Source organism: Nipponia nippon, unplaced genomic scaffold (genome assembly GCF_047370975.1).
Source record: "Nipponia nippon isolate SJK-2023a ecotype South Korea unplaced genomic scaffold, ASM4737097v1 scaffold_27, whole genome shotgun sequence".
NCBI classification, from domain to species: Eukaryota; Metazoa; Chordata; class Aves; order Pelecaniformes; family Threskiornithidae; genus Nipponia; species Nipponia nippon.
This window is the reverse complement of record NW_028262344.1, coordinates 5265739-5292623: the sequence shown is the minus strand read 5'-3', so window position 1 is coordinate 5292623 and position 26885 is coordinate 5265739. Positions and strand designations below refer to the sequence as shown.

General features: G+C 50.5%; 1 protein-coding gene across 2 annotated transcripts; it reads right to left on the bottom strand.

The window, feature by feature from the left end:
- Positions 1-1512: 1512 nt before the first annotated feature.
- On the bottom strand, positions 1513-25757 carry SLC4A5 (solute carrier family 4 member 5). 2 transcript variants are annotated; one of them, XM_087762684.1, is made up of 25 exons: positions 25685-25757; positions 25276-25467; positions 20814-20943; positions 18102-18262; positions 17709-17864; positions 16029-16124; positions 15107-15162; positions 13011-13168; positions 12827-12914; positions 12496-12650; positions 11983-12126; positions 11620-11794; positions 11178-11311; positions 10802-11073; positions 8156-8217; positions 7452-7652; positions 6981-7094; positions 6150-6311; positions 5055-5233; positions 4882-4954; positions 4643-4711; positions 4199-4372; positions 3886-4047; positions 2222-2289; positions 1513-1678 (listed from the first exon to the last, which is right to left on the bottom strand). In XM_087762684.1, the coding sequence occupies exons 1-25, from the start codon at positions 25755-25757 to the stop codon at positions 1513-1515; spliced, it is 3420 nt and encodes a 1139-aa protein (XP_087618810.1). The 2 variants fall into 2 exon arrangements, with proteins under 2 accessions (XP_087618810.1, XP_087618809.1); XM_087762683.1 differs by lacking the exon at positions 6981-7094 and adding an exon at positions 6651-6764.
- Between the last annotated feature and the right edge of the window lie 1128 nt (positions 25758-26885).

Below are 26885 nucleotides of genomic sequence, written 5' to 3'. Positions count from 1 at the left end.
GCTCTGTGAGGCTTGAAATAGAGGAAAAAAAAAAAATCCATCTAGCAAAAATGAGTAAAAGAAACAGGGTTGCTGAGAGGGTTGCTTCAGACCAGTGTTCCTAAACCACAGCTGGGCTTAGCCTGTGGAAGGAAAAAAACCCTTTAAAAGCCTCATCACTGCCCTGGCGCTGCTGGAAATAAAGGTGGTGAGAGCTGGGCAGAGCCAAACCAAGCCCGGTGCCCACACTGGCTCCTGACCTGCTCCCTTCCCTTCCTTTCCTCGGGACCCAAAGGCAGCTGTGGGTGGGAAGAGCCCTTTGCAGAGCCAAAACGCTGACGGAGACCAAGCGAGGAGCTGCTGGATGCGAGCCTGAAAGCACGGGTGGGTACGTGGCAGGGACAGGCTCGCTCTCCCCTCCCCGTTACGAGCCACCTTCTGTTAAACCACATACGAATAACAGGATCGAGGAGTTAACTGGTGCAAAGCCCCCTGCACAGGGGCTGGGGAGTCAGAGCAGGCTCCTCCAGCAATATAAGGGCTCAGGCACATCTGGCTCCCATCTGGAGGGAGAGATAGGGCTGTTACCAACCCCGAGGCCGGGGGTGGCCCTGGGAGAGCTGCGGGTGAGGACATGGGGACGGGTGACCAAATGACTTTGCTGCAGCAACCGTTCCCATTTCCCAGTAGAAACTGTGCCCTGCTGCCTGCAGAAACCATTCCCGATTCCCTGTGGAAACCAAGGCCCCATTCCCTGCTCTGCTCTCCTGCCGCAGCCCGGCTGCTGTTGCCCTTAAACCAGAGCTGCTGTTCCTCCTTCCCTTCCTTCGCTCCAGGCCACCGGCTCCTTTACAACCCTGCCATGCCTCCTCGCCCCCCCCTGCACACCCACCCCGGGGCACGCTGAGCCCGGTCCCTCCACGGCCGGCGGGTCCCTCCCGCATTCCCGCCACCACGCCAGGGATGCTGTACCGCAAGAAGGAACTCCCGTTGCTGTGGCTTGGACCGGCATCCTCCTGCCAGCCAACACAAAGCCCGATGCACCATCCCCTTCATGAAACAAGACTCCCCGAGAGCTGCGTTGCGATTTCAGGGACTGGGGAGCAGGGATGCACGCTTCCTTCCTTCTCAGCTGTGCAAACCTCCTCCCCATCCCAAAAATTCCCCTTGAAAGCATCACCCTTGCACAGTCCCCTTCCCCATCAGCATCCCAGCTGCTCCCACAGCCCCAGCCACCTTCAGCTTCTCCAGCCCAGCAGTGGCTCTGGGGCGCGCGGAGGCCAAAATTGCCAATTCCACCTTTTCAGCCCCATTTCGCCACCAGCGGCGACGCCTTCACCCGGCAGAAAGGGAGAAAATTCAACAACACGTTTAACTCATGATGCTAAAAACTACCGGAGCAACAGACCCCGGGGGCCACCAGTCTCCTCTGTCTCACATAGAAAAATAAGCCCAATTTGCTTTATATATATATATATAAATATATAAATATCTATATATATATATAAATCGCAGAGGAAGCACTGTGCAGGACTATAGCGTGGTCTCACTGCCCATGTCCCGAGGTGGTTTTTCATTGTCGGTATCCTCGTAGTCCGACTCCATCTCTATCTTCACCTGGGGCACGGCGCAGATAGGGTTTTGGGAGTAGTTAAATGCGGGAGATGATGGGCACGAAATCTTCAGGTGAAGCATAATACTGAGGAGGAGGAGACAGGGAATTGAGCACCAGGGCATGGGTACCGACACCCTAAAACCACCCCAGCACCCCCAGCAAAGGGCTCCAGATGAAGCTACCACCAGTAAAAATTTATAAAAATATGGTATTTTTGCTGTTAATATGGACAATCTGCAGAATTCGCAGCTGCAGGTGGACAATAATCCCAAGCTTTCAGGATTCAGATGTACATCCCAATCCTAAAAATCCCTGTGGCTGTTACCCAGAGGCATTTTTATTGCTATAAACCCTCTCGTGCCAGGCTTGGGATGCATCATCCCATGCAGCCCCGCTCCCAACAACCCAATAGTGAGCACCAGCAAACAAAAGCACCCAAAATACAGAGGGATGCTGCGAAAATATACTCAGATATTTCAGAAATGCCCGAGGATGATGGCAACTGGCTCGAGCAAGCGATGCTCAACCGGGAGCATCGACCAGTGACCCTGAAAATGTTTCCCACAGCAGGTGCGGGTCCCCTGGGGATGGGGGAGTGGGTAGGGGAGCCTGTTCAGTGTCGTCTACCTGCGATCCAGGTCTGAACCATTTGGGGAGGAATCAGAATGCAAAGCTCCAGGTGGAGGACCTCTTTCCTGGGGGGACACAGAGGTGAAACATTTCCCGGGTGAGGAAGGAGCCCCCAGAAAACCATTCATCCCCCACCTCCAACCTGCTACTGGGTCTAGCATCCTCCGGACAGTGGGAGGAGGATAAAAGCTCCCAAGAAATGTTGATTTTTGGGGTGATCAGAGAAAGAGAAAGGCCCCACCAGCCCTTGCTAGCAGCAGCTTGAGGACAGTCAATGAATTATCATGTTAAAACTTGCTGGCATCATGATGCAACCTGGTGCCAACCTGGAATAAACTCCCCCAGATTTATTCTGAATTTTTTTTGGTCATGGCTGGCTTTGCACCAGCTCACATATGTTTCAGGCAGAAGGTTGAGCCAAATTGAACACATCTGCTTTTTTTTGCAGCCAGGATACCACCACCACAAGCTTTGCATCCCCCACTTTTGGGGGCTCAAAACCTTCCCAAATATATATATTTTTTTAAAATCTCCATCATCAGCAGCTCGGGGGGAGACCCAGGAGAGTCCTGGCTTCCCAGCCACCTGGAATACAAAATTATTAGCAGCACTGAGCCTGCTGCATCCTCTCAAACCTGCTTTAAATACAGCAAACCCTCCTCCCCACTTTGGCAGCTCGGATCCAGGCTGCGTCTTTTAGCAGGGTTAGTGCCATCGGTGGCCAAGCGGATCCCATTGCAGGGGGGTTAGGAAGCGGTAGGGAATACGAGAACCTCCTGAGCTCTTTACTTACGGCTGAGGCAATGGGGAGCCCCATTTCGGAGCTGCGATGGCAGGGGCTCCATGGGGATCTTAATGACTGAGGGAGGTGGGAACTGGGGAAGAAAGTGGGTAAATTTGGTGAAGGCAGCACCTAGGTGGACTCTGAGACCACCCGGAGCACCCAAAGGGACCCAAAACCTCCGGAGGTGGGTGCACAAAGAGGAAGAAGCGTCTTTGCCTTCCTCTTCCCAAATAAACTCTCAGCCCTTCTGCCTGGAGAATCATAGAATCATAGGATCGTTAAGGTTGGAAAAGACCCTTAAGATCATCGAGTCCAACCATTAACCTATCACTGCCAAGTCCATCTATACCATGTCTTCAAGCACCGTATCTATCCGTTCTTTAAATACCTCCAGGCATGGGGACTCAACCACTTCCCTGGGCAGCCTGTTCCAATGCCTGACCACCCTTTTGGTGAAGAAGTTTTTCCTAATATCCAACCTAAACCTCCCCTGGCGCAGCTTGAGGCCGTTTCCTCTCGTTCTATCAAAGAAGGGTCTGCAGCAAGGGGTTGCATGGGTTGATGATGCTTTGCCACCGTATGATGGGTGCCGTACACTTAGCCATGGGATTTTGGCTCTTTTCCCTAAGGATTTCATTTTTGCCACGATTTTCCAGCTTTCTGGACACTTTGAGCATCCCCTGGAGCCTGCAGCCAGCCCCTAAGCATCACTTAAAGCCCCTCAATCAGCCAGTCCTATATACACAGTGAAACCCCTCCACGAATCAAAGACCTTCATCCCAAACCCATGACCTGGAGGTTTCGGTGGGACCTTTCCCTCCCTAGCCAGTCCAGGATTCCCCCGCCATCCATGGGAGCCCCCACCCCCTGCACCCACCTCCTCATCGCTGCTGCTATCTCCTTTGTTGCCTTTTTTCTTCTTCTTCTTGTCATCCTCCTTCTTCTTCTCCTTCTCAGGGATGATGTTGTCAATCCAGGCCAGGTCATGTTGGGAGAAGACAAAATCCAGCAGCCGCCTCACCAGGATCAGGGCTAAAATCTAGGAGGGGAGAGATGCAAGAGTGGGATCTGCAAGAGCATCTCTCATCCCAAGACCTGGGGACAACCATGGGACCAAGCCAAAATTTCCTTAAATCTCAAAAAATATCTTCTAAACGAGGCTGCAATAGCAGCCCGGGGGGTGGCCTTACCATGACGGGGAAGATGATGGCGGCCACGGTGGATTTGAGGATCCAGAGGACAGCCAGGCAGACAATCTGCACCAGTGTGAAGAGGTGGATGCGGCGCAATGGCACGTGCCGGAGGAAGACGTAGTCGGGTTGGTGCTTGGCCGGCATGAGGAAGAGCTTGCAGCGGTCCCAAAACTGCGGTGGGACAAAAGCTGGTGTTAGCCCTTGGCCCCATTCCCCAGGCTCCCAGGCTGCCCAGATATACCCTCTTTTAGTCCCCAAAATCGGGAATTTGGGGCTTTTTGATGTTTCTCAGAGGGTTTTAGATATCTGCTGGCCCATGCAGCTGGAAATGTTGGATGCATACAAATTTTGGGGTCAAAATCCCCCTTTTTGCCCTGGTGTAGGACCCCTTCATGGCCACTAAGGAGGAGGAAGAGGAAAAGGAGGAGGAGGAGCTCTTACCTGGATGCCGTTCAGCGATGCGACGCCCATGTACAGAAAGACGCCATACAGCACCGGCATGGGGATATACTGGGGACATGGAAAAAACACAGCGCTTACCCCAAGGAAGGTGGCAGCTCATTCCTGGGGACAGGGACCAACACTGGGGGCCATGGAGGGGGAGAAATCCAGCTTTTTCTTCCCAAGTCCCCAAATATCTGCAGGGAGGGAGCAGGGACGGGGGAATGGGAATTTTTTACCTTCAGGATAGGGGCCAGGAAGACGGAAATCCCTGTCAGCACGAAGACGATGATGCCCGTCACTCTCTGCTCCCTGGAACAGCGAGACAAGCAGGATGAGGCCGTGCTGGCTGCACACGCTGCTGTGTCTGTATTCCCCACCCTGAGGTAAAGCGTGGCCGAGCCTTCCTCACCTGACGCCCAGGAATTGGGGCTGCTCCCCTGGGGCGCTGGTCTCTGTCTCCATCTTCAAGCTGTCGATGTGGGCGATGGAGATGACAGTGGCCGCCACGTACCAGGGCAGCCCCATGAAGGAGCAGACGGCCATGAGGATGCCCACCCAGAACAGGTCCAGGTGGTAGCCTGCTGCTTTCTGCAACACAGCACCCAGGAGGGTCGGGGGGGCAACACAGTTCATGAAGCTGTTCCTGTATTCAACCCAGAGCCCAGCAAGGCAGAGTTTATCCCAGAACGCACCCTGCAACCCCCCAATGCACCCCCTGAAGCATCCCACGCTGCCATGGTGCATCCTGCATCGCCCTGAAGCACCCTGCATCACCTTCATGCATCCCACATAGCTATGGTGCACCCTGCGTCACTGTGGTACACCCATCATTGCTGTGGTGCACCCTGCACTGCCCTGGTGCACCCCGCATCACCCCAAAGCACCCTGCATCACCGTGGTGAACCCCACTTCGCCATGATATACCATGCATCACCCCACATCATCCTGAAGCACCTCACATCACCCTGATGCACCCCACTTTGCTATGGTACGCTCTGCATCCCCCACAATGCACCCTGCATCACCCATCACTGCTGCAGCGCACCCCACATTGCGCTGATGCACTCCACATCGTTGCCATAGTGCACCCTGCATTGCCGTGGTGCACCCTGCATCCCCCTGAAGCACCCTGCATTGCTCTCATGCACACTGCCTCACCCTGATGCACCCCACATTGCCACACTGCACCCTGCATCCCCCACAGTGCACCCTGCATCACCTTGCTGCACCCTGCAGTGCCGCAGCGCACCCCGCATCACCCTGCTGCACCACGCTACCCACAGCATCGGGTGAATTTAACACCCTGGAGGCTTTGTCACCCCAAAAATACAGCTTGCAAAGAAAAGGGCGAGCCCCTGCTTTGCACAACGTGCCGAGCTTGGGCAAACCCCCCTGTGTGTTGCAGCAGCACCCGATCTGCACCCCAAAAGTGGGTGCTCGCAGAGATGCAGGTGGTACCCAACGCGATGCTGTGCCTCCGAGCATGGGATAAGTCCCGGCTCACCCGCAGCTTGTGCTCCTTCCTGTTGACGATGACGGCTGTGATCTGCTGGTCCATGAAGATGAGGATGGTGACGAGGAGGGCAGGCAGGGCACTTGCCAGGTAAACCCACCATGGGTTCTTCCCAAAGGGAAACACGAACCACCCTCGGTCCACACGGGTGGGCTGGGGAGGAAGAGAGGGGGTTTGGACACTGCAGCCGAGCCTGGGCACGGGTCAGAGATGGGGAAAAAAACCCCAAATGCTGACATTTTGGGAAGCCCCACATCACCTCTGAACCCCATTTCCTCTAAGCATCATCCTATCCCACATCCATCCCTGAATCCCACCACCACGCATTGGTACCCAAACCACCCCCAGCACCCACATGCCTCAGCCCCAAATTTTCCCCAGATGCTTATTGGGACTCCCCATGTCACCGAGAGCGATACCCTGGATGGGGGGAAGAGAAATTTTTGGCAACGCTTCCAGAAAGGGTTTTTATTGTTTGGGGTTTTTTTTTACCTTAAAATCAGTAGGCACTTGGAGCTTTGGGGTGTTGAGTCCAAAAAGCACATCCAGCCCCACAAACATTAGTATGGACATAAAGATAGAGAAATCACTAATAAGTTTACGCAGCTTCCAGGAGCGAGAAAAAAGAAAAGGGGGGAAAAAAACAACAAAAAAAGGAAGGAAAAAAGTCACATAATTAGAATATTCTCCCAGAAAAGACAAAGTATCTTTTAAGAAGGTGCCCGGACACTGCAGGAGCTGTGATTTTCCCCAAAAACTGGTGAGGAGCTGGAAAGAGAGCGTGGGCGGAGAAGTGGGGGTCCTCCCTCAGTACGGCTGAACCTTGATGATACTGGGGATATGGAGCTTAGGGGTGTCCAGGCCAAAACAGGCATCCACTCCGCAGAAGATCAGGATGGAGAAGACATTGGAAAAATCAGCAATGAAAGCCCTGACCTGGAGGCAAGATGAGGAAATGGAGGTGGAAAGGGCAATTAATGGGATGGAGAGGTTTGCTCCCACTTCAGCATCCTTCCCTGGGGCTTTCCAGCTCTGCTCACCCACAGGTAACATGGTTATAAACTACAAAATGCAGATTTTTTTTCCCCTTTGCATCACAAAGCAATGGGTTATTCAGCATGCAAGAGCCAAATCAGCGGCTAAAAGCTTGGGGAGGATTCTCCTAATTGCTACCAACATCTGGAAATATAGATTTATTTTCCTGGAGCTCTTTGGATCTAGAAAAGAGACCGACAGCTCCTGTTTTTCCTACCTTTTGGAAAAGAGGAGGGTAAAACCCAGTGCTTTCCTTACCTTGGTGGGGAAATAGCGGCTGAATTTGAATTTTTTCAGGGTCAAGGTCATGGAGTAGGTCCCAAAGAAGAGGATGAAGGACATAAGGGCCAGGTCAGGCACGAATTTACAGGATTTCCCCACTAAGCTGCCGCCGTATTTGAGACACTCCTTCTTACTCAGCTGAGTCCAGTCCAGAGCTGTTAGGTTAATAGCATTGTACTGGGGAGAACCCCCCCCCCCCAAAAAAAAGCAAAATTAGCCTTTTAACAATTGCAGCATGCAAGAAAAATGGTATTTCCCAGCCAAAAAAGCAAAATTAGCATTTTTAGCAATTGCAGCATGCAAGGAAAGGGGTATTTCCTGGTCAAAAAATGCAAAATTAGTATTTTTAGCAACTGCAGTGTGCAAGGAAAGGGGTATTTCCTCACCAAAAAAAGCAAAATTAGCAGTTTAAGTAATTGCAGCATGCAAGCAAAGGGGTATTTCCCAGGGCTGCTGCCACCGGGAGCTCCATAACTATGGGAAAACCCCGGAGCTGCTATTAATTTGGGCAAAAAAAGTGTGGATTTGGTGCCACTGAGCCCAACCATGAACCCAAATCAGTGCAAATCCCATGTTTCCCTCGCTCTGAGTCGGTGCACATCACTCCCTGGATGCAAAAGTCCCTGGGATTTGCCCTCCCTTGTCCCAAATTTCCCATCAGGATGAGCAAACCGGCTTACCAGAGAAACGTTAGTGGTGTTTGGTGCCACTGGAGCTGAAGCATCGAACAAGGTCGCGTTGGCTGTGGGAAAGGAGTTTGTTATTGAGGTTTGTGGCTAATATTGAGGTTTTGGTATTAAAAGCAGACGGGCTTCACCCGGAGAGGCACAGCTGAGCCCGGCCAGCGTAAAAGCAAACGCAGGGTCGAGCACATCCTCTGAGAGCCGTGTGGGGATCAGCATCCCGAGGGTGGACCAGGATTTGGGGAGAAAACCGCCCATTTCTAACCCTGCAGAGACTTCTCCCTTATTAATCCTGCGTGCTGCTGGAGAGCATGGGGAGGTATTTTCAGGAGCTTCCCAGCTCCTAGAATTTTTAGGAGCCTCCCGGGGAAGCCAGCAGTGGGGTCGAGCACCCCGACACCCGTGTATTAAAACCACAGGGGTAGAAGATTGAAAAAGCAGCCTGTTATTTTTGGAGAGGCAGCACCCAATCATGCCCAAATTGCTTTTTTGGGGGTTGCTTTTTGTTGTTTTTCTTTTTTTTTTTTATAGTTTAGGGGTGTTTTGGTGTCTCACTGCAAAAAAAACAAAAAACATCCTTTCTAGCCCCTGGCATCTTCTCCTCCAGTGCAAAAAGCAGCTCTGCTCAGCTCTTCGCGCGATGCAGCTCCGCGGCTTCAGGAGCACCCACGTTCTTTATGGGTGGCCCTAAGCGGGGTCCAGGACCGCTCTGCCCCCCCTCTTCCCTCCGGTGCATCCTCTTTCTGTGCCAAGTGGGAATTTCAGCTGCCCCAACCTGCCGCCTCCATCCCCAGCATCGAGGATTAATGAAGGAGAAGCGATTGCTGGGTTAGAAGCAGAGATCCCGAGGGCTGCCAAAACAGGTCTCCCAGAAATGGCGCTGGCAAACCCAGTATTAAAAACATTATTTTTACTATTTTTCCTCCATAACCTTTTATTTTTTTCCAGAAACCAGCCTTATTTGTGATTTCTACAACTTAAAGGGTAGCATACCACTGATGGTATTTTAAGAGAGGATCCCTAAGGGCTCTACATAAACCCTTTTATCAGAGCAGAAAGAAAAGGAAAATACATGGAAAAAAATAACAACAAAACCCCCATGGGGGAAGAGTATCAAATATTAAAATAGTTTTAATATTTAGAAGGCGATACTCACTTGAGATTGAAATCAGCCCAAATTGATGTGTGCAGCAGAGACAAATATGGTACAAATCAGTTATAATAATCAAAAATCAGAACTAATAAAAAAAAAGATTAAAAAAAAGGATGTAGGGAGGAATAAACATAATTTCTCAATATCTAGAGGAATGGTAAATCCAACACAGACACCACTGCCTTGGGTGCCCGGGGCAGCGAGGGCAAGGAATGGGGCTGGGTTGCAAAGAGGCTTAAGGTTTTTGGGGTGCAAATGCCTCTTGGCTGCCCAGGGTTTGCTTGGGACAGGGGCTTGGAAAAGGGGGAGACCTCCCTGGAGGCTAAAGTCTTCGCCTTCTTCCTGCATTAAGCCGCAGCAGCAGGTGCTGCCGGGAAAATGCCTGCACACACGGGTGGATGGAGGTGGTCATGGTCCTGTTTGGGATATTTCAGCCCCCCGGGGCTTGCGTTGGGCATCAGGCTTCGCTTTCCTGCAGGTCAAATTTGGGAGGGTTTTGGTTTGGAAAGGATTGTGCCGCTTGTGGGTGCTCCCCACTGCACGCAGGGCTTTCAAAATCCAACAGGATCGGGTCACTCGGCAGGTGGTTGATAAACACAAATTGAGGAAAAATACAAAATTAAACCCAATAAATGTTATTTCCATCGTGGCAGGTAAGATCTCTTCTTGCAACGACAGACTTATTAGGAATACATTTGCATGGCAGGTCTTGGATGCTTGTATTTCTGGGGAGAGCTTCACCATCACACCTCTCTGCCTCCTCTATCTGCAGCTGATACTCCCCAAAATTGTTAGCATTTAGACTTTTTAAATAAATTCAGCCCATCTGAGAGCAGGCGGTCACTGGCATTAGCCCAAACTGAAGATCTCTGCTCCCTTCTAGGTGGCTGCAGGAGCATCTAAGCTGCATGATTAGGACTGGGGATCGTTGGGTACGTCTATCCAAGAGCAAAACCAGGGGAGACATCAAAAGACCGTCTGCTCAGAGACCAATGGCCTCTCTTTTTTGAAAAGGAGTAAGAAAGAGGAGAAAAAAAAAAACCAAAAAAAACCCAAAGAGGTTTCCACACCCAACTGGGGCATCCCAGAGTGTCCTGGACACTGTAGAGGACAAAACCCTTCTGGTGTATTTTCTAGAGAAGTTTCCATCGGCAGCAGGCTGGAATTAATAATCTAAAATGTCTTTTTTTTCCCCATATTTCCTTTTTATCCATCCAGGTCTGGCTGCTGAGGCTAAGGCCCCGGCTCTCCAGCACTGTTCGCCGTGTCCTGGAAAGCACCGACACGCTCATCCGTGGGGGACAAGGCTGTACTTCCATCTTGCCCAAAATCACCCTCAGAGGAGAAGGACGAGGTCTCTCCACCCCACACTGACTGGGTAGCTGCCTCTTTCCATGTCCTCAGCCAATGATCCAGTGGGATTTATCCATGGCAGGACCCCCCATCCCCTTCATCTTCCCCGTCTGGCGCCGAAAAAGATGTGTACTCACCTGGGTCGGGAGCGATGCACTCGCACTTGTACATGGTCACATAGTCCGGCTTGAAGTCTGAATTGATGGGGTAGTACTTAAAAGCTCCAATCATCTTCTTGATGGCGTCATAGATAAAGATGAAACTGATGAGGGTGGAGAAGCCTTCCTCCGTGAAGCGGGTGATGTACTTTATAATGAAGCTGGCGTCGATGGCCACCAGGATAAGGCACTGTAGGGCAGAGTGCAAGCCGATCCAGAGGCGAAACTCCATGTAGTCAATGCCGTTGCCTCTGAAAGCAGGGACAAGGTGAGAGCAGCCCCATAAGAGCACGCCGTGGGCTGGAGGACAGCTCCCACCCTGGTACGGATGGGTCTTGGTTCCCCCAGCACCTACTTGCTGAAGTCGAAGAGCAGCTTCTCGAAGATTAGGATGGGGCCGGTGCTGCTGAGGATGATGAGCGGCTGCCCAGCGAAGAGGCAAAACATGGAGCCTGCCATCGCCGTGCCGAGGAAGCTCTCCATGACGCCCTGGGGATGGATCAAATCCAGTGTTATGGTGATGCTGTGCCACACCCTGGATGGAGATGGGAATTAAGGACCTCTGCTTGGACCCATATAGGATGGTTGGGACCATGTCCCCTTGCTCCTGGCATTGCCATTGAGATGGGTTTTCCCATCCTGCAGGTATTTCAGGACTGCCAGTGCTGCTTGGCAATGAATCTCCATCCTCAGTATTAAAGCTTGGCATGGCACAAGGGGGGTTAAAACCCATCCCGTCTCATCCCATCCCTGCTTGCTGTCCCCAAGCCAAAGTGACCCCCCTCCTTGGACTCAACCTGATAGTTTTCCGTAGCATCCCCAAGCAAGCCCCCGAACGTGATGGCGTTGGTGATGCAGCCCAGGTAGATGAACAAGATGGCAGAGATGGACTGGATATGAAAGCCTTCATAGAAGTCACTCGGGAACCAGGGCAGCTTCCTCTTGATATCCAAATAGAGGCCACCGCAAAACCTGGGGAGACACCACCAAAGCCCAAATGCATGTGCCTTCCAACAGAATAGATACGGTGCTGCACAAAAGCCTGTGCCCAAAAGGATTTCACCCTCCATGCCCCAGGAGACCACGGGGTGAGCCAGCAGGAGATGCTGATGGGTGCTGGCACCTTCCGAAGTTTTTTGGTTGGTGGGGTGGTTGCTCACCTGCCAGTCCATGCGAGCTCTTCCCCAATTTCGTGAACTTCAGGCATCTCGCCATCGTCGCTGCCTCCTCCACCGCCCCTGGCGCCTGCCCCACCGGCCATGCCGTTCATCTGCCCCACTTCATTCAGTGAGAAAACTGATTTCCTGCAGGAGAGAGTCACCGGTGTCAACCATGGCGCCTGCCCTACCAAGCTGGTCCTGATGCAAGGACCATGACGAACGCCATGGTGTAGCTCTCTGCTTGCACTAGAGCTTGGGTTTTGGGGCAAATGTGGAAAGGTCAAGAGCGAGATTTGCTCAGCCCAGGGGGGTAATGCAGATTTTGCAGAGTGGAAATGACTCTGAGCTATTCTGGGTGCAAAAACTGCTGAAAAAGCAGCATTTCTGGAAAATTTGCAGAGATTATTTCTAGGGATGAAGGCAAGCAAAGCTGCTGTCCTCCTCCAACATCTCCAAAACAGGAGAGATGGGGATGGCCCCAGTGCTGGGACCAGCCCCACGTCTCCCACCTACCTCTTATCAGCTGAGGGCACTTTTTTGGGTGGCTCAATCCTAATGTTGGGGTCCCACTCGCCAGGCGGCAGGACAATGACTTCATCCAGAAACTCATCTATGCCAGCGATCAGGTCTTCTCTATCCCGGGCTTTGTAGGCAACATCGCTGAAGAGCTGGGGGTCAAGAGAGGAGAGGTGTCAACCTGGGAATGGAGTCCAGCATGCACATATCCCACATCGTTATGGGATTTTAAAGCTCATTCATTTGGGTGATAGGATGAAAATTGCTTTTTTTTCTTGGCTCTGAACAAGGGGCTTCCTGGCAAGGGCCATGTGTTGCATCTACTCACATCATCCACCATGAGAGTTGCAATGGCTCTGCCGATCTCGTTGTAGGATTTGGCTTTTCCCGCAGGACCAAGGAGAATAAAGAGGAACCTGGGAAGGGAAAGGCGCTGTGTTGGCAACCTCGGACCACCGGCATCCACGTCGTGAGACCACTCGGTGCTTTGGACTCGAAGGAATTGCACTCACCTGGTGGGGACAGGCACCTCTGTCACCCCTCCCAGCATTGTCGCTTGGAGGAGCCGCACAAAAGCCACGAAGGGCTTCTCCAGGAACTCCACTTCTCCCACCAGCACGTTGGAGGCCTCTGCATCCTTGGGGATCTTCTTGATGAACTTGTTCTTCAGCTGTTGGAAAGACAAGAGTGGGGAAGGAAGCAGTTGCCGAAATTTGGCTTTTCCCCCCCTCTTTTCCACACCCTGAACGCAAAAGCTGAAGCTGCAGGTTCAAACCTCTTCATCTCTGATGGTCCCAGGACTCCTGGAGGTGGGGATTCAAGAGCCATATCCAAGAATAAACCAGCAAGAATTCATAAAGCTGAATTTCTTTGTTACACAAAACCATCACTAAGCCCGAGATTAACTTGAAACCACATGCTTGGGGCTCCCTAATACAATGTGCAACTGAGCGGTTTGCAAAAGGTGCTTTGCTGCTTTGCTGCACTGGGGTCTACTCAAGGAAAACCTCGTGCAATCCTCCTGCAGAAAATCTGAGCCAAGAAATATGGATCCTGGAGCAAGCCAGCATGCATTTTTGCAAGTCTATTCGCAGCCCTGCAGTCCTGGGCTCCCCAAGACCCTATATAATGCAGAAACACTGCTCGGCGCTGTGCACGGGGGATGTTTTTGTAGCTCATTTCCCCCCAATCTCATCCTCGGAGCAGGAACAAATAATGGAAGTAGGAAACCTCGTTCATGGATTTATTCCCTGGGTCTCTTCTCCCCTGCAGCTCTTTCATTATTAGTCTAAAAGGGTTCAATACCAACCCAGGCAGGGTGTTATTATAATCTATATGCCAGCATGAGGGGAGGCATGTGAGCCAGGCAGCAAGCTCTCCCCTTTCTAATCTTTTAAACCCAAATGGAAAAAAATAATAATAATAAAGCAACTTCTCCAATGCAGCTTGGAATAAGCAAGAGCAGGAGTTAACAGTGACCACTAAGCTTCGTGTAACACTTAAAATGTCCCTTTGTAGTGGGCCTAATAGGGCGATTAAACCTAAATGCTTTGCATATTTTGGGATTAACCCTCTGCACACCACTGCTGGAGGCTGATATGTGGGGTTCGTTAGTGGGCAGTTGGCTTGCTTTATTGCAGCTCTAATTTAGGAAGGTGCCCTAGAAACCTTCTGCCTCCCTGATATCGTGGCATCCCTGTCCCATGGCGCCCGTGAATTTCCATCCTTCACTTCCCCCTAAATTGCTTCACCCCAGGTAAGTCCAGCAAGGACATCCCTGGGGAAAAGCAAGCTGTTATATTGTACTGACCCCTACAAACCCGCGTTGCATTTAGTTTTCCCTTAGGTTTATGCTGAAATCACGCACAAACAGAAACAAAGCAAAGCCCATATAATGCATCAACCGTTCCCAGCTAAACAGCCTCAATGCCAGGCTGGGACAGGACATCCAGAAAAAGAATGGCACAAAACCCTGCTGATCCATCCCATCACCAAGCAGAGATCTGCCCACCAACTACCCGAGCAGCCGGACCTCCTTCCCAGCTCTCCCATGCAAAGCAAACCAGGGTGGGGAAAACCCCCAAAGGACTCTCCGCTGAGCTTTGCTTTAAGAAACCCACGTCCATCATGGTGCAAATGGAGGGAAAAATAGAACCTGCCTCTGTATTTACAGACCGTTATCTTGAGAGCTGTATTCATGTTTGCAGATCCAAATGCTTGGTTGGGATTTACTCCCTGCAACCTGCCCTTACCCAGCCAAGCAAAGGCTCTTTTACGATCCCTGCAGTCTTCCAAGCACCTTTCCTTTCCTACCTAAAGATTTTTTTCTCCACCCTAAGGGTCTCAAGCTACATCACCATCCTCGCATGTTCCTAATTCTGCGTTCAACTTGCAAGCACAGGTATTATTTCTGGGACAGCTTCCCCATGAGTTAGCAGGGATCAATACGTGTATTAATTTCCCTAATTAGGAATTTGTGTGGTTATCGACCAAGCAAAGCCGCACAAGGCTCACATGGACCTTAACGACCACAGAGCCCCTGCCCCATCGTGGGTCATGTCAGAGATGCTCCCCACAGCATCACACTAATGATTTTGGGGACAATTACCTGGTCGGTGCTCGGTGTATCCGAGATGTCATTCACGCTTCGACTCTGCGTGTGACCTGATGGGGATAAGAGAGAAGGTGAGTACTGCGTCCAGCTCTGGGGTCCTCAGTACAGGAAGGACATGGACCTGTTGGAGAGGGTCCAGAAGAGGCCACAAAAACGATCAGAGGGATGGAGCACCTCTGCTATGAGGAAAGGCTGAGAGAGCTGGGGTTCAGCCTGGAGAAGAGAAGGCTGCGGGGAGACCTTATTGCAGCCTTTCAGTACTTAAAGGAGGCTTATACTAAAGATGGGGACAGACTTTTTAGCAGGGCCAATAGTGATAGGACAAGGGGGAATGGTTTTAAACTAAAAGAGGGGAGATTCAGACTAGATATAAGGAAGAAATTTTTTACAATGAGGGTAGTGAAACACTGGAACGGGTTGCCCAGAGAGGTGGTAGATGCCCCATCCTTGGAAACATTCAAGGCCAGGCTGGATGGGGCTGTGAGCAACCTGATCTAGTTGTAGATGTCCCTGCCAATTGCAGGGGGGTTGGACTAGATGACCTTTAAAGGTCCCTTCCATCCCAAAGCATTCTATGAGTCTATGTTTCTATGAAAACTGTCCCATGATACACAGTCCAATTTCAGCCCCACGTGCAAGGAGAAAACATGGTGGGAGGACTTCAGCGCAAATTAAAAAAAAAAAATTATTTATTATAGCTGGGCTTGCAAACTGGGTGCAATAGGATGAAACCCCAAGAATATGAGTTTTTCTGATATCAGTCACCCTGTGGTTACACAAACCACACCTCATTTATGGCTGTGGTGGGATACCTTTGTAATTGCAATCGCCTGCTCTCATATTGCAACTTGATTTTTTTTTTTTCCCTGCTTCCTTTAGGGCCATTTCAGCCCCCCCGCCGCCCTCCCCGGCTTACGCAGGCGGCCGTAGCTGGCGCTCTGCCGCATCCGCAGGTCCTCAGTGGAGCGGTGGAAGGCGGCACCGGCGGCCGGGCTCCGGACGGGGCTGCGGGCTGGGGGAAAAGAGCCATTAGAGGAGATGCAGGTGCCATGGAGAACCATTGGGTGATGCTGAAGGTGAGAGGCTGGGCTGAAAATCAGCTGCTCGGCACAGACATGACTCTTCCAGCGCTGATACACCAGCAATTTGCTTTTCCCTCCCACTCTCATTTGCACTTTTATCCCACCCATAGTAATTTTCCCATTAGCAAAGAATAAATTGCCTTAATCCAAGTCTCCCCACTGCAGAGGCTTCATGCAAGGAGCCTGCACCACCCCACACCCCACCAATGCTCTCTTTGAGGCTATAAATGGATTCAGAAGTGCAATTTATGTTACTTAGGAAGACCCAACACTTTATTTGGCTTTTTAATCTCCTAATTCTCCAAAGAAACCTACACTTGAAATTTGCCATGAATTTCACACTTCAAAATATTTACGTTGGCCACCACCAAGTTTCACGTGAATGTTTCTCCTCCCCAAACTGGTGACGAGTCCCATTTCTCATCTTAGACATTTAAACTGAATTACTTAGATATAAAGACTTCCCCCACGCATTTTCTGTGTTAAGCCCAGCATTTTCCCAGAAATCCTCCTGAATTCCCAAAACTGTGTTTTCCTTGGGAAAAGACATCTGGACCAGTTTTGTTGAGCTGCTCTACATCTCTCTGAAACACCAGCTGTAACCACAGCATCTATCTTCATCTTTTTTTGTTAAACCCGCTAAAAACAATGATGAAATTCCCACTGGGCATGACTCTATATTTAATGTGCCGGAGGTATTTATTCCAATATCACACAGTTGCCGTTGGCACAAGAAATGCGAGGGACCCTTCTGCTCCTGCCAATGACCATCTTTTCCTTGGTGTCCCTATTTGCAAACTCAAAGCGATGCCACCATGTCAGCAAGGAACTAGAAACACAAAAGATGCCCCTATTTTTCCTATCTACAGGAACTAACCACAACATTTCCAAGTCATGCTCTGTTTTGAAGGCTTCTAGGCAAATGTTAGCTCAAATATCTAGTCCTCTGACATGGGTGATAGCTGCTTTGAAACCTGGGGATGCCCAGGAGCTGGGAATATTGCTTATTGATGGCCTCTTCCATGTGCACTTTGAGCTTGGGTGCTGCTGTTTCTGTCTACCCAGGGAGGAGCAGCCGAAGCCCAGCAAATCCCGGGCTCCACCAAATGACCTCTGTTTAAACCTAATTAAATAATCCAGCATGAAAACAAACAAATCCCCTTTTATAGTGGCTCAAAAATAGGCAGGTTCAACCGTGGAGCAGACTGGATTTGTCTGTAGGCTGCTCTGCCAGAAAGCCCCTTGGCCAAGTGACTGCCAATGCTGTTGTCCATCACACAATGCCGTTGTCCATCTCAGCAGACATCTCCTTGGCTTCTGGCTCCCGATGACACCCCACCCTTAAAGCCACCAGTGGCAGAGCTTTTGGGGGTCTTTCTCAATGCAGTAAATAGTTGGGTTACACAAATGGTTGGGTTTCCCCCTTTCCTTCCCCTGAGATCTTCCTCCCCCCAGGCTAGCTCACCGAAGACTCAAGGATGCAACCAGGTGCAGGTTGGACCCCAAGGACTCACTTGTGTTGGAGGAGACAGACTTTCCAATGTCAGCCAAGGACCGGTGGATTGGCTTCTTGGTTTGGTGACGGTGCTTCCTGAGGAGCACATAGCTTATCTTCTCCCGCAGCTCTGGCTTGAGCAGACCGTCCTCAATCTGCTTCTCAATGACATTGTCTGCAAGCATCAAACGAGGGAGGTGTGTGAGTTACCCCACTGCAAACCCTCCCAGAAAGCTCAAGACAACAACACTTATTGAACCAAGCTGATGGCTCTCAACTCCTGTCTTTGCTTATTCCCATGCAAGTTGGTTTATATTTGCATGTAGCAAGTAAATGTGTTTAAATCTGTTCCCAGAACTTTAGGACATGGGGAAAAATCCGTCTGAAACCACTGGTACCCGCCAGCTCCTACCTATAATTTGGGGCAAAGAGTAGCCATCTAAGTCCAGGAGCACCGTTCCCGTCTGTAGACATGTCCGTAGCTCAAACAGGCTGTGCAAAGACAACGTGGACACGTGGGGCTTGCTCCACCTCTCCCCACCTTCTTCCACCTTTTCTTCAAACTTTATCCACCTGAAACGACAGCGGCAGCCATGGGGACAGGCACGGAGCGGGGATGATGTATGAGAGGAGAATAAGATAATTGCTTTTCCTGTGGCGTTTCCCTTCTGCAGGAGGCTTTGCAAGCCTGAATTAATTCATCCTGCAAAGTTTTTGCTTGTAATTCAGGATGGGAATGGAGAAATCAAGTAACATTATTAGACGAAGTGCTGCTTGCATGGTTGCAGAGCGGAGCAAAACCTCTCGGCTCCACCACTGAACTCAACCCTGCAGATTTCACCCTCCTCAAATTGCTCCTGCGAGATTTGGGAGGTTTTCCCATGGAGCTGACCTTGCCTCAGCCAGGATCTGCACCCGCATGGACCAGCCGTGCACGCAGGAAAGCAAAAACCCAGGGCATTGCAAATGTCTTCTTAATTCCTTAGCAATGCTTAGACTTCAACCTGGGTGCTTCATTCCCATTGTGGGAGAAGAGAGGGTTTGCAAGCCCTTGGAAATCAGCCCTTCCACCTCCTTATTTTTCCTTAATTTTACAAACCAAAGACTTCAGAGCAAATTTGGGAATGGTGGCTTATTTCTCCCAGCCCCTCAGGAACGGGATTTGGGCTCTGGGGAGGGCAGACAGCTCTCAGCAAGACGTCGATTTGGGGAAGAAAGCTGCTTTTCCTTTACAGGAGGTTTGCAGGCTCTGTGGATTAGTCTTCGCAGGGCTTAACCTTACAACTTTTAACTGGTACAACTGGGATTTGGGCTCCTGCTGCTGCAGAGGGCACAGATGGAAAGGATGTAGGAGAAGAAGGGTTTTTGGAAATAGCTGATGTCTCCTGAATGCTGCAGGGGAAGGGTGGGGAGAGCCTGGGATTGTTTCAGTTGCAGGGGCATGCATTAAAATGCTGCTGCAAAGAGAAAATCCTGGGTATCCCTATTAAAAAAGCTCCAAAATATTATCTGGGAGTGCCAGGAATGGTCTGTGTTGGGCACAAAACCCCAGAGCAACCCAAAATATAAAATTTGGCCCTAGTGTCCATCACTCCAAAGCTCCCCACCCTGATTTCTTTACAGAAACCCCTTCTCCAGTCCTTCAAACAACGCTGCTTTTATTGAGAGGAAATTCAAGCTTCCCACCGTAGCACCCGCTAAGCCCCGTCGGCGCTCGCTCAAAGCTGATTAGGTCACTTTTCATTTCTTTTTTGCCCCATTTTCCTGCCGAAAGTGGGTTAGCGTGCACACGGGGCGGCAGCTTGGAGTGGTGTGCGGGACTTGAGGCACGTTTCCAGCAGCGCCTTTGCCCCGGGACCAGCATCCTGTGATGCTTTCACCAAGGCTACAGCAAAACCCCATCTCCCTGCTGTGCTCAGCTTCTTTATTTCCATTTATTTCCATTTATTGCGGATTTAGCGGCAGGTAGCGCTGCTCCCACCAAGGAGCTGCTCTCCTGTGGCTAAAGAGGCTGAACCGCTCCTCACTGGAGAGCGGAAATCCGGGACTTGAGAAACCTCCATCCTCCCAGGGGGAATTTGGAAACTTCCATCTCAGGCCCTCCCTGATGAAAATCCCAATGCAAGTGCTGATTTTTTGCCTTCTGAGCTTTTTGGGGAGCGGGAAGCAATGAGTAAATACAGACCTGTGCAAAATTGGGCACGGGAATATAAAGGATTTTAGCCACAGCATCCCTGCACTGCTGTGTTTTGAGCAGGGATGGCAATCAGGAGGATGCTTAAAAGATTTCCAAATTTTTAGTGATGCCAATAACCAGCCCAAGAGAAGGGATGAGCACATGCAGGGCCTGATCCTGCTCTCTTCCCCATCCCTGGGGTGAACCCCCGCACCTGGACTCAGAAATCCTGCATGTGCTACTGAAAGGAAAGGGCTTGGGATGCCATCGGCATCCCTGACTCCCTTCCCAAAGCCCCCCCAGAAAACGTCCAACCCTACTAGCCCTTACACAGCTGAGACTAGGAAGAGAAAATCCCACTTGGATTTGAGATTTTTCCCTTGGATAAACTCCTAATTCAATAAAGCAAACACCACTTGCAACTCCTCTAATACTTTTATTAAAGATGTAGTGGGTGGGTTTTTATTATTATTGCTTGGGAGGTAGGAGAAGTTTAACTCTTGGCCTGGTCAGCAAAAGTGTGGGGGGAAAATAGACCTAGGAAAATGTTCTTTATGTCACCTATTCCCATTTCCCAGCTCTCTGCTCTAATTTGCCAGTTTCCCAGCATGTTTTTTCACACACCCCCAGCCCTTTCTGCAGGGCTTTGCTCTCATGCTGCAACTGGGAATAGGAAAAGCCCCAGCTCTGCAGTCGATCCAACCTGGGGAGATGTGGGAGAAAATCGGAAATCTTCCTCCCTTCTTCCTCCTCCTCCTCAGCAGGCTGCAGCTGCTGTGCAAAGACCCCGAAAACGCTGTGTTTTCTGCATTTCCCTAATTCGGACATGGCTTTTTTAACCTCATTGAGAATGATGCTCATTCCCTGAACCCGTTTCCACCTGGGGACATTTAAGGGGGGATCTTTACCTGACACATTTTTCAACCCAAAGCATCTCCCTCCTCTCACCTGGCCGACTCTTTCCACTCCATCTCCTCCCCGTCGTGCTGCAGTGTGTCCATCTCTGTGAAGAGTGTGGGGTTGGGAGGCTCATCGTCTTCCCCCAAGATGTAGCGGAGGCGTTCGGCAGCCGGTGACACTGCCGGGGGAGCAAAAAAAGGAGGTTTACCATTGGCCAGAGATGAAGCTGACCCTGCACCATTCCCCTACGGACAGCCCGGGGTGGGGAGGAGGTAAAGAGGTATCTGTAGGGCTATTTAGGATCCTGGGGTAAAAAAAGGAGGTTTTGAGGAAAATGTTTAAGGTGAGAGACACCGAGGAGTGGGGAAACTCTAAGTAATCCTGTCCCAAAATCCCTGTGCAAAGAGATACAGGATGCTGGTAGAAAGGATAAGCGGAGGCTGTCTAGCAGCCAGGAGGGGAATATATAGGTCCAGGCTGGGAATCAAGGAATGTGGCCACCCAATATAGTCAAATTCCCCCTCCAGCAGCATTATGTGCTCCGTTTCCATGGAGTATCCCACATTTTTCCCTACCACGGAGCCTATTTTTGTCAGGTTAGAGCCGCCTGCCATCAGCAACCGAATCCCCATCCTTATGGTCGCCGGCACTGTGCATCAGGATGCATGAGTGTTTGGCACACATTTTCCCACTGGATCCCTGAGGGGAATGTGTATCATTTGAGGGGAGTAATACAAATTTACCATTTCTGCAGGAAAAATCCAGCTTCTTGCTGCAAATAACCCGCCAGGCTGGGGAGGGCACCTATTGCCTCCTGCTCCCCATGGTGTGTTTCAGGAAGGGGAGCGGCAACACGTCACCTGCCTGCAAACCTCCTGACTGATGGGAAAAGGGTTTTTCATCTTTGGTGCATTCCCCGCAGCCATGGGAGGGTGATGGACCTGCCCTCTCCTCTCAAAAATAAGCCAGGCTGGCTTTTCTCTTAACCCTCTCCAACTTTGCATGCTTTCCTAGCAAAGCCTCATAATTTTGGCTGCAGGGAGGAATCAAACAGCTGGGTACCACCTGGACATGGCACAGATGGGACCACTCCCCAGTTGCCCCATTATTCAAACAAGAGGTTAAAATCAGCCCTATACCAGGCTCTGTGAAAATGGTGTATTTTTAATAAAATCTTGGGTCTTATCCCTCTCCTAATACAGCAGGAGTTAATTCAGCTCAGAAAATATCATTGTTAGCAGAATCCTCCTGTTCTCAAACCTGGGAATAAGAAAGTCAGGTAATGGGGTACCCAAAAAAGCAAGTAATTAAATTGCTGTATGCGAGCAGAGGAAAAGCTAGAAATATTGCCCTGTCCTCCAACCAAAGCAGACAAAACCCAGGTCGCAGCGGCTGTGAAAGAATAGGATGTCCCTTGCGCTCTAGACTGAGCCTGCTTAACCGCTTAAGCCCCTTAAGCCCCACCACCGGGACTAAAGCCCTGTTGTCAAGTCCTCCTTCCACTTCCATAAGCTTCATTATTATGATTATTAATATTCCTGTTAATTTTAGAGCTGGGCTACATGCCTGGAAAGCTTCAGGCTCTTTAAGCCTAAGTGCTGTTCGTGTAAGAGGGGATGAAATCGGTGCGATACCGGCAACCCCCCCTTGGCCTCACGCCATCTGCTTTGCTCTGAAGGCCAAACCTTAAATTTCCTTCAAACCCCCAAATTCACTGTAAATGCAACAATCCAGATGGCGGCAAAGGGAGTTTGCTGGAAATACCCATCTTGGGCGGGATCTCCAGTTGCATTTGTAAAAAAAGGGGGATTTACAATTTTGCAGGAGGGAGGGCAGAGGGGTTAGAGCTTTGCAAATCCTCAACTTGGTAGTTGCTGCTCCCAAATCCATCCAAATTCCCCCCTGCTGTGTGCTTAAGAACGGGTCCCTCCTGCTTCGACCTGCCGGAGGGTTCCCCCAGCAACTCGTTTCTGGATGTTGGGGCTGTGACACACTTTAACCACTGGAAACCACAAAAGATAAAGGAAATTTTGTACATAAAGAGTGTTTTGGGGTGGTTTTTAGCTTTTTTCCCCATTCTCACCCAGTTTAAGGAATAAACCCATCTCGCGCCCCGCTGCTCGCTGACCCAAACAAAAAGCCAGTTGCTAAACCAACAGTGCCAGAGCTTTGCCGCGCAGCCAAAATTCACGGGTTTTATTCACCTGGAGGACCCTTTCGTGCCTGGGAAAGGACCCAGCCTGGCATCTGCTTACAACCCAGCTCTCGGTGATTTTTTTTTTCCTCCTGGAAATTTGATCCAGCACCTAAATTAATCTCAGGAAGCAGCAGGTATTTGCTTGGGAGGATATACTAAATAGCAGCGTCTAGGGTTTGGCACCTCCAGGGAACGCAAAACTGCTGCAGCAACACTGGCCAAAACCCAAAAAGCCACCCCAAAATCGGCACCTATTTCTTGCAGGAGACAGTTTAACGGGTGCTCAGAGCAGATCCATACCTCCCTGAAGCAGCTTTTACGATGGGAAAACACTCGCCGCTGCAATTCCTGCTTTATACCCATCAAACCTCCACCAAACCAGCCACAGTGGATCCAAATTGAGCCCACAGCTACAGAATTAGCTCAGCATTAACGCTGGTGATAATATAGGATAATTTTACATACACAAGAGCCTATGTTTCCGTGGGTAATCAGACAGGATGCACCAGCTGCACTGATTTGAGGCGCACAGAGCCCTTCACACCCCAACTTTGATCCAGCAGTAAAATCTCACCTAGCGATGCTCTTCCAAACCAAAAACCCCGCTCTGGCTTTAGGTACAATAAAAAAGGTGATAAAATGGGGGACGGGGGAACGTGGTGCCGCCTGGGGTTTGCAATCCAGCTGGGCAGCGGGACTAAGCCTTATTTAAGGCTCCGGCACATTAACCATCTGCCGTCGTGGGCCTTCTGAATAGGCGACAGACTTTCCCTGGGGTTTCATGGCTCGGAAGGGTCTCCTCCCCCCCAAAAAAGAGGAGACTGAGGTGCACATCCCATGGGATTAGATGCTACAGTCCTGTTCAAGAAATCCCCAGATATGCCGGGGTTTTCTCCTTCCAAATATCATCTTTTCTGCTTTCCCGCTGCTCAGGAAGTTCCCCCGCCTCTGCTATATTTTTGGGGTGAGCTTTGGAGCTCGGTGCGCTGGGCAAGCGCTCAACCCAACCCCACGCAGGCTCCCAAGTTGCTTTTACAAGGAGAAAGCAAAGCCGAAAAAAAATGGAGCCTTTCTTCCCTTCCCACTCCTCCCGCCACTGACACCAAAGAGCAATGGAAATAACCTACCTGGAATAATTTCCATTTTTTCCCCCATTTCTTCCCAGCTAAACCAAACCTTTGCTGCACAGTACAAAAAAAACCCCAAACTTCGTCCTTTATCCACTCAGGCTTGTTAAACTCCCAAGGCTTAAGGAGCAGATTATAGAGAATATAAAGCACTTTCCTCTCCCTTCGGCTCTCATGACGGGAAGTTACCAAATCAAACGGGATGCGTGTAGGAGAGGTGAGCACTTTGGGTGGCAGCGGGATGAAGTGAGCGAGAAAGGGGAGGGAGGGAGAGGTGGGAGGACAGAAATCAAAGGTTTGGGGTTATTTTGTGGAGGGTTTTTTGTTTCCCACTCAGAGCAAGGTGGGAAAACCCCCTCCAAGCTCAGGGCAGAGATTTTTTGGAGGAAAAAACATCCAAATGAGGGAGATTTCCTGGAGGAAAGCAGGGCTGCTGCAGAATTGAGGCTTTTTGGGGTGTTTTTCCTCCATAAAATGACTTTGCCCTCCCCCCAAAACCAACCCAGTGTGATATCCCAGTGGCATTTACCGCCTGTGGAAAGGAGGAGATGTAGTCCTGCTCGCGCCGCCACCGAAGGCATGTGAAGGAGCTGCGAGCAAAGCAAATAAAAAACCTCTCCCCATGCAAAAAAAATTGGAAAACTTTCCCCTCTGTAGGGAAAAGCAAAGCCGAGTCCCTGCCCGCTCTGCTGAGCCGTGACGTGGTCTGCTCAACATAAACCCCAATGCAAATTTCTATAGGGGGGGTGGAAAAAGAAAAAATCCCAAGAGATTGACAGCTACTTTGCTGTGCAAAATGTTAATCTTTGCCAAGGAGATTTAATGAGACCAGGCAAAGCCCTGTGCAAAAGCCTGTCGGGAACAAGGTGTGATGCCTACAGGTTGTCTGCACCCCCGGGACCCCGCTGTACCCCAATTTCCTCGTTGGCAACCTCCCAAGGGCAAAGACAACGTCTTTTTGGCCCACCCATCACCTAAGAAGCCTCAAATCCCATTTCACACTCTGTGCCCAGCTCTCAGAGACATCCACAGGGAAAAATAAACCTGGAGAGTGTTGGGAAAAGCAGTGCCAAATGCAAACACCGGCCCAAGCAACACGGCTAGGTGCATGGGGGTGATTTAATCCTGGCTTAAATGATGCTGCAAAACCACTCCTGCTTTTTCGGAAAGCCTGAGGGCGACTCACTGGTCCTGCTGATGTTGTCGTTGCCGCTTTCATAGCAGCCGTGGCCACCATCGTCGGTGTCAGAGCGATCCTGGCGCTCGTAGTGCCGCTCGCTCTCGCTTGTCCTGTCCCGGCTGGAGGCAGATCTTCGCCGACGCCGTTTCCTCCGGTAGCCCCGGGGCACTGGCACCCCGATGTAGATAGAGTGGTAATCTGGAGGAGGGGTGGGGAAAAAAGCTTTAGAGAATAGATCTGAGTGAAAAAAAAGCCAGGGATGTATTTGCCTTCTTCCCACCAGGCTTAAAGCACCCACAGGAGCTTTTCCCATGTTGTGCGTGGGACGTGCTGAGCCAAGCACTGGGAGATCTGATGCATCAGCCAGCAGGGAAGACCCCACTGCCATTTGGGGCATCCCCGAGGTTTTGCTCACCTTCCTCATCGTCGTATCTCCTCCTCGAGCTGCTGAGCCCCCTCTCGCTCAGCCCATCCTCATCCTCCAGCATGGTCCTGCTGCTTGGAGAGAGCTGAGCCGCAGGGAGGAGAAAGAAGAGAGATTTTAAAGGGTGCTGGGCAGGAGAACAGCCTCTTTGCACGCCCACCAGGTGCTTCCTGCTATGGGAATCCTTCATGTGTGGCCCCAGCAAAATCACACAGGCCTTCCCAGATGGGGTGAGGATGCACCGGGGAGCCAGGACCTTCGGATGCACCAGGGATGCACCCTCTGGCACCTCCTGCAAGTGCCCACATCTCGCCTCGGCGAGCTCTCAGCCCTGCCTTGCTCTGCGCCAGCCCTGCCTGCGCTCCACCTCTGCTCTCCCCATATTTCAGAAAATCCAGATAAATTTCACTGGGGTTACACCTCTTATTTCTGCTGCTCAAAGGAAGACGTAAGTGAAGCGTAAGATGTTATTACAGAGATTTGCCGGTACGATTACTGACACAAGTTTAGTTAAGAGAGCTGTTGCAATGGGGTTGCTTGCTGGCAATAAGCACCCATCTAATTTTTGGGAGGGACCTACACAGATAAAAGGGGTTTTGCCAAAGCAGAGTTTATTTTTCCCCATCTCCTCAGCACAGATTTTACACCATACACACTCTGCCACTTCCAGATATCTTCCTTCAAACCTGCTGTTTTATTCCCCATACGAGTTTCTTTGGATTTTGCCACGGATGCTAATTAATCTTCTAATTATCTGACCTCCAGTGATTGCCTTTCACACTTGACTTGGATGGGAGAACAGTTACTATTCATGGCAGCCCGGTCGATGCCTCCCAAAGTCACTTTGAGAGCAGTCGGAGAGCCAGCCTCTCTGCATCCCCCATTCCGGCTGCTTGCATCCATGGCAATATCATATCATTATCCATCTATTTTAGGGAAGAAAAATCTCAATTCAAGCCAAATAGATTAAAAATATAAAGTGAACAGCGTGTACACCTAAATAGCTGGAAGGGTTCAAGGCTGGCCAGGTCGGCTCCGCTTGGGTTGCTGAATTACTGATCCATTTTCCCCCAAGGCAAAGACCAATATGGGCTCCAGCCTTAACCCAGTTGCTATTTGAAGACATGTCTTGATTTAACAGATTTGGGATTTTTTTTTGTTTTTTAACCTCATTAACCCAACACTTTTTGCA

Coding starts and splice junctions, on each gene's coding strand:
- SLC4A5 (XM_087762684.1), bottom strand. CDS start 25,757: ATGCTGGAGGATGAGGATGGGCTGAGCGAGAGGGGGCTCAGCAGCTCG. Junction 17,865..18,101: donor CTCTTTGCCCCAAATTATAG/GTAGGAGCTGGC, acceptor TGATGCTTGCAG/ACAATGTCATTGAGAAGCAG. Junction 15,163..16,028: donor CGCCAGCTACGGCCGCCTGC/GTAAGCCGGGGA, acceptor TATCCCCATCAG/GTCACACGCAGAGTCGAAGC.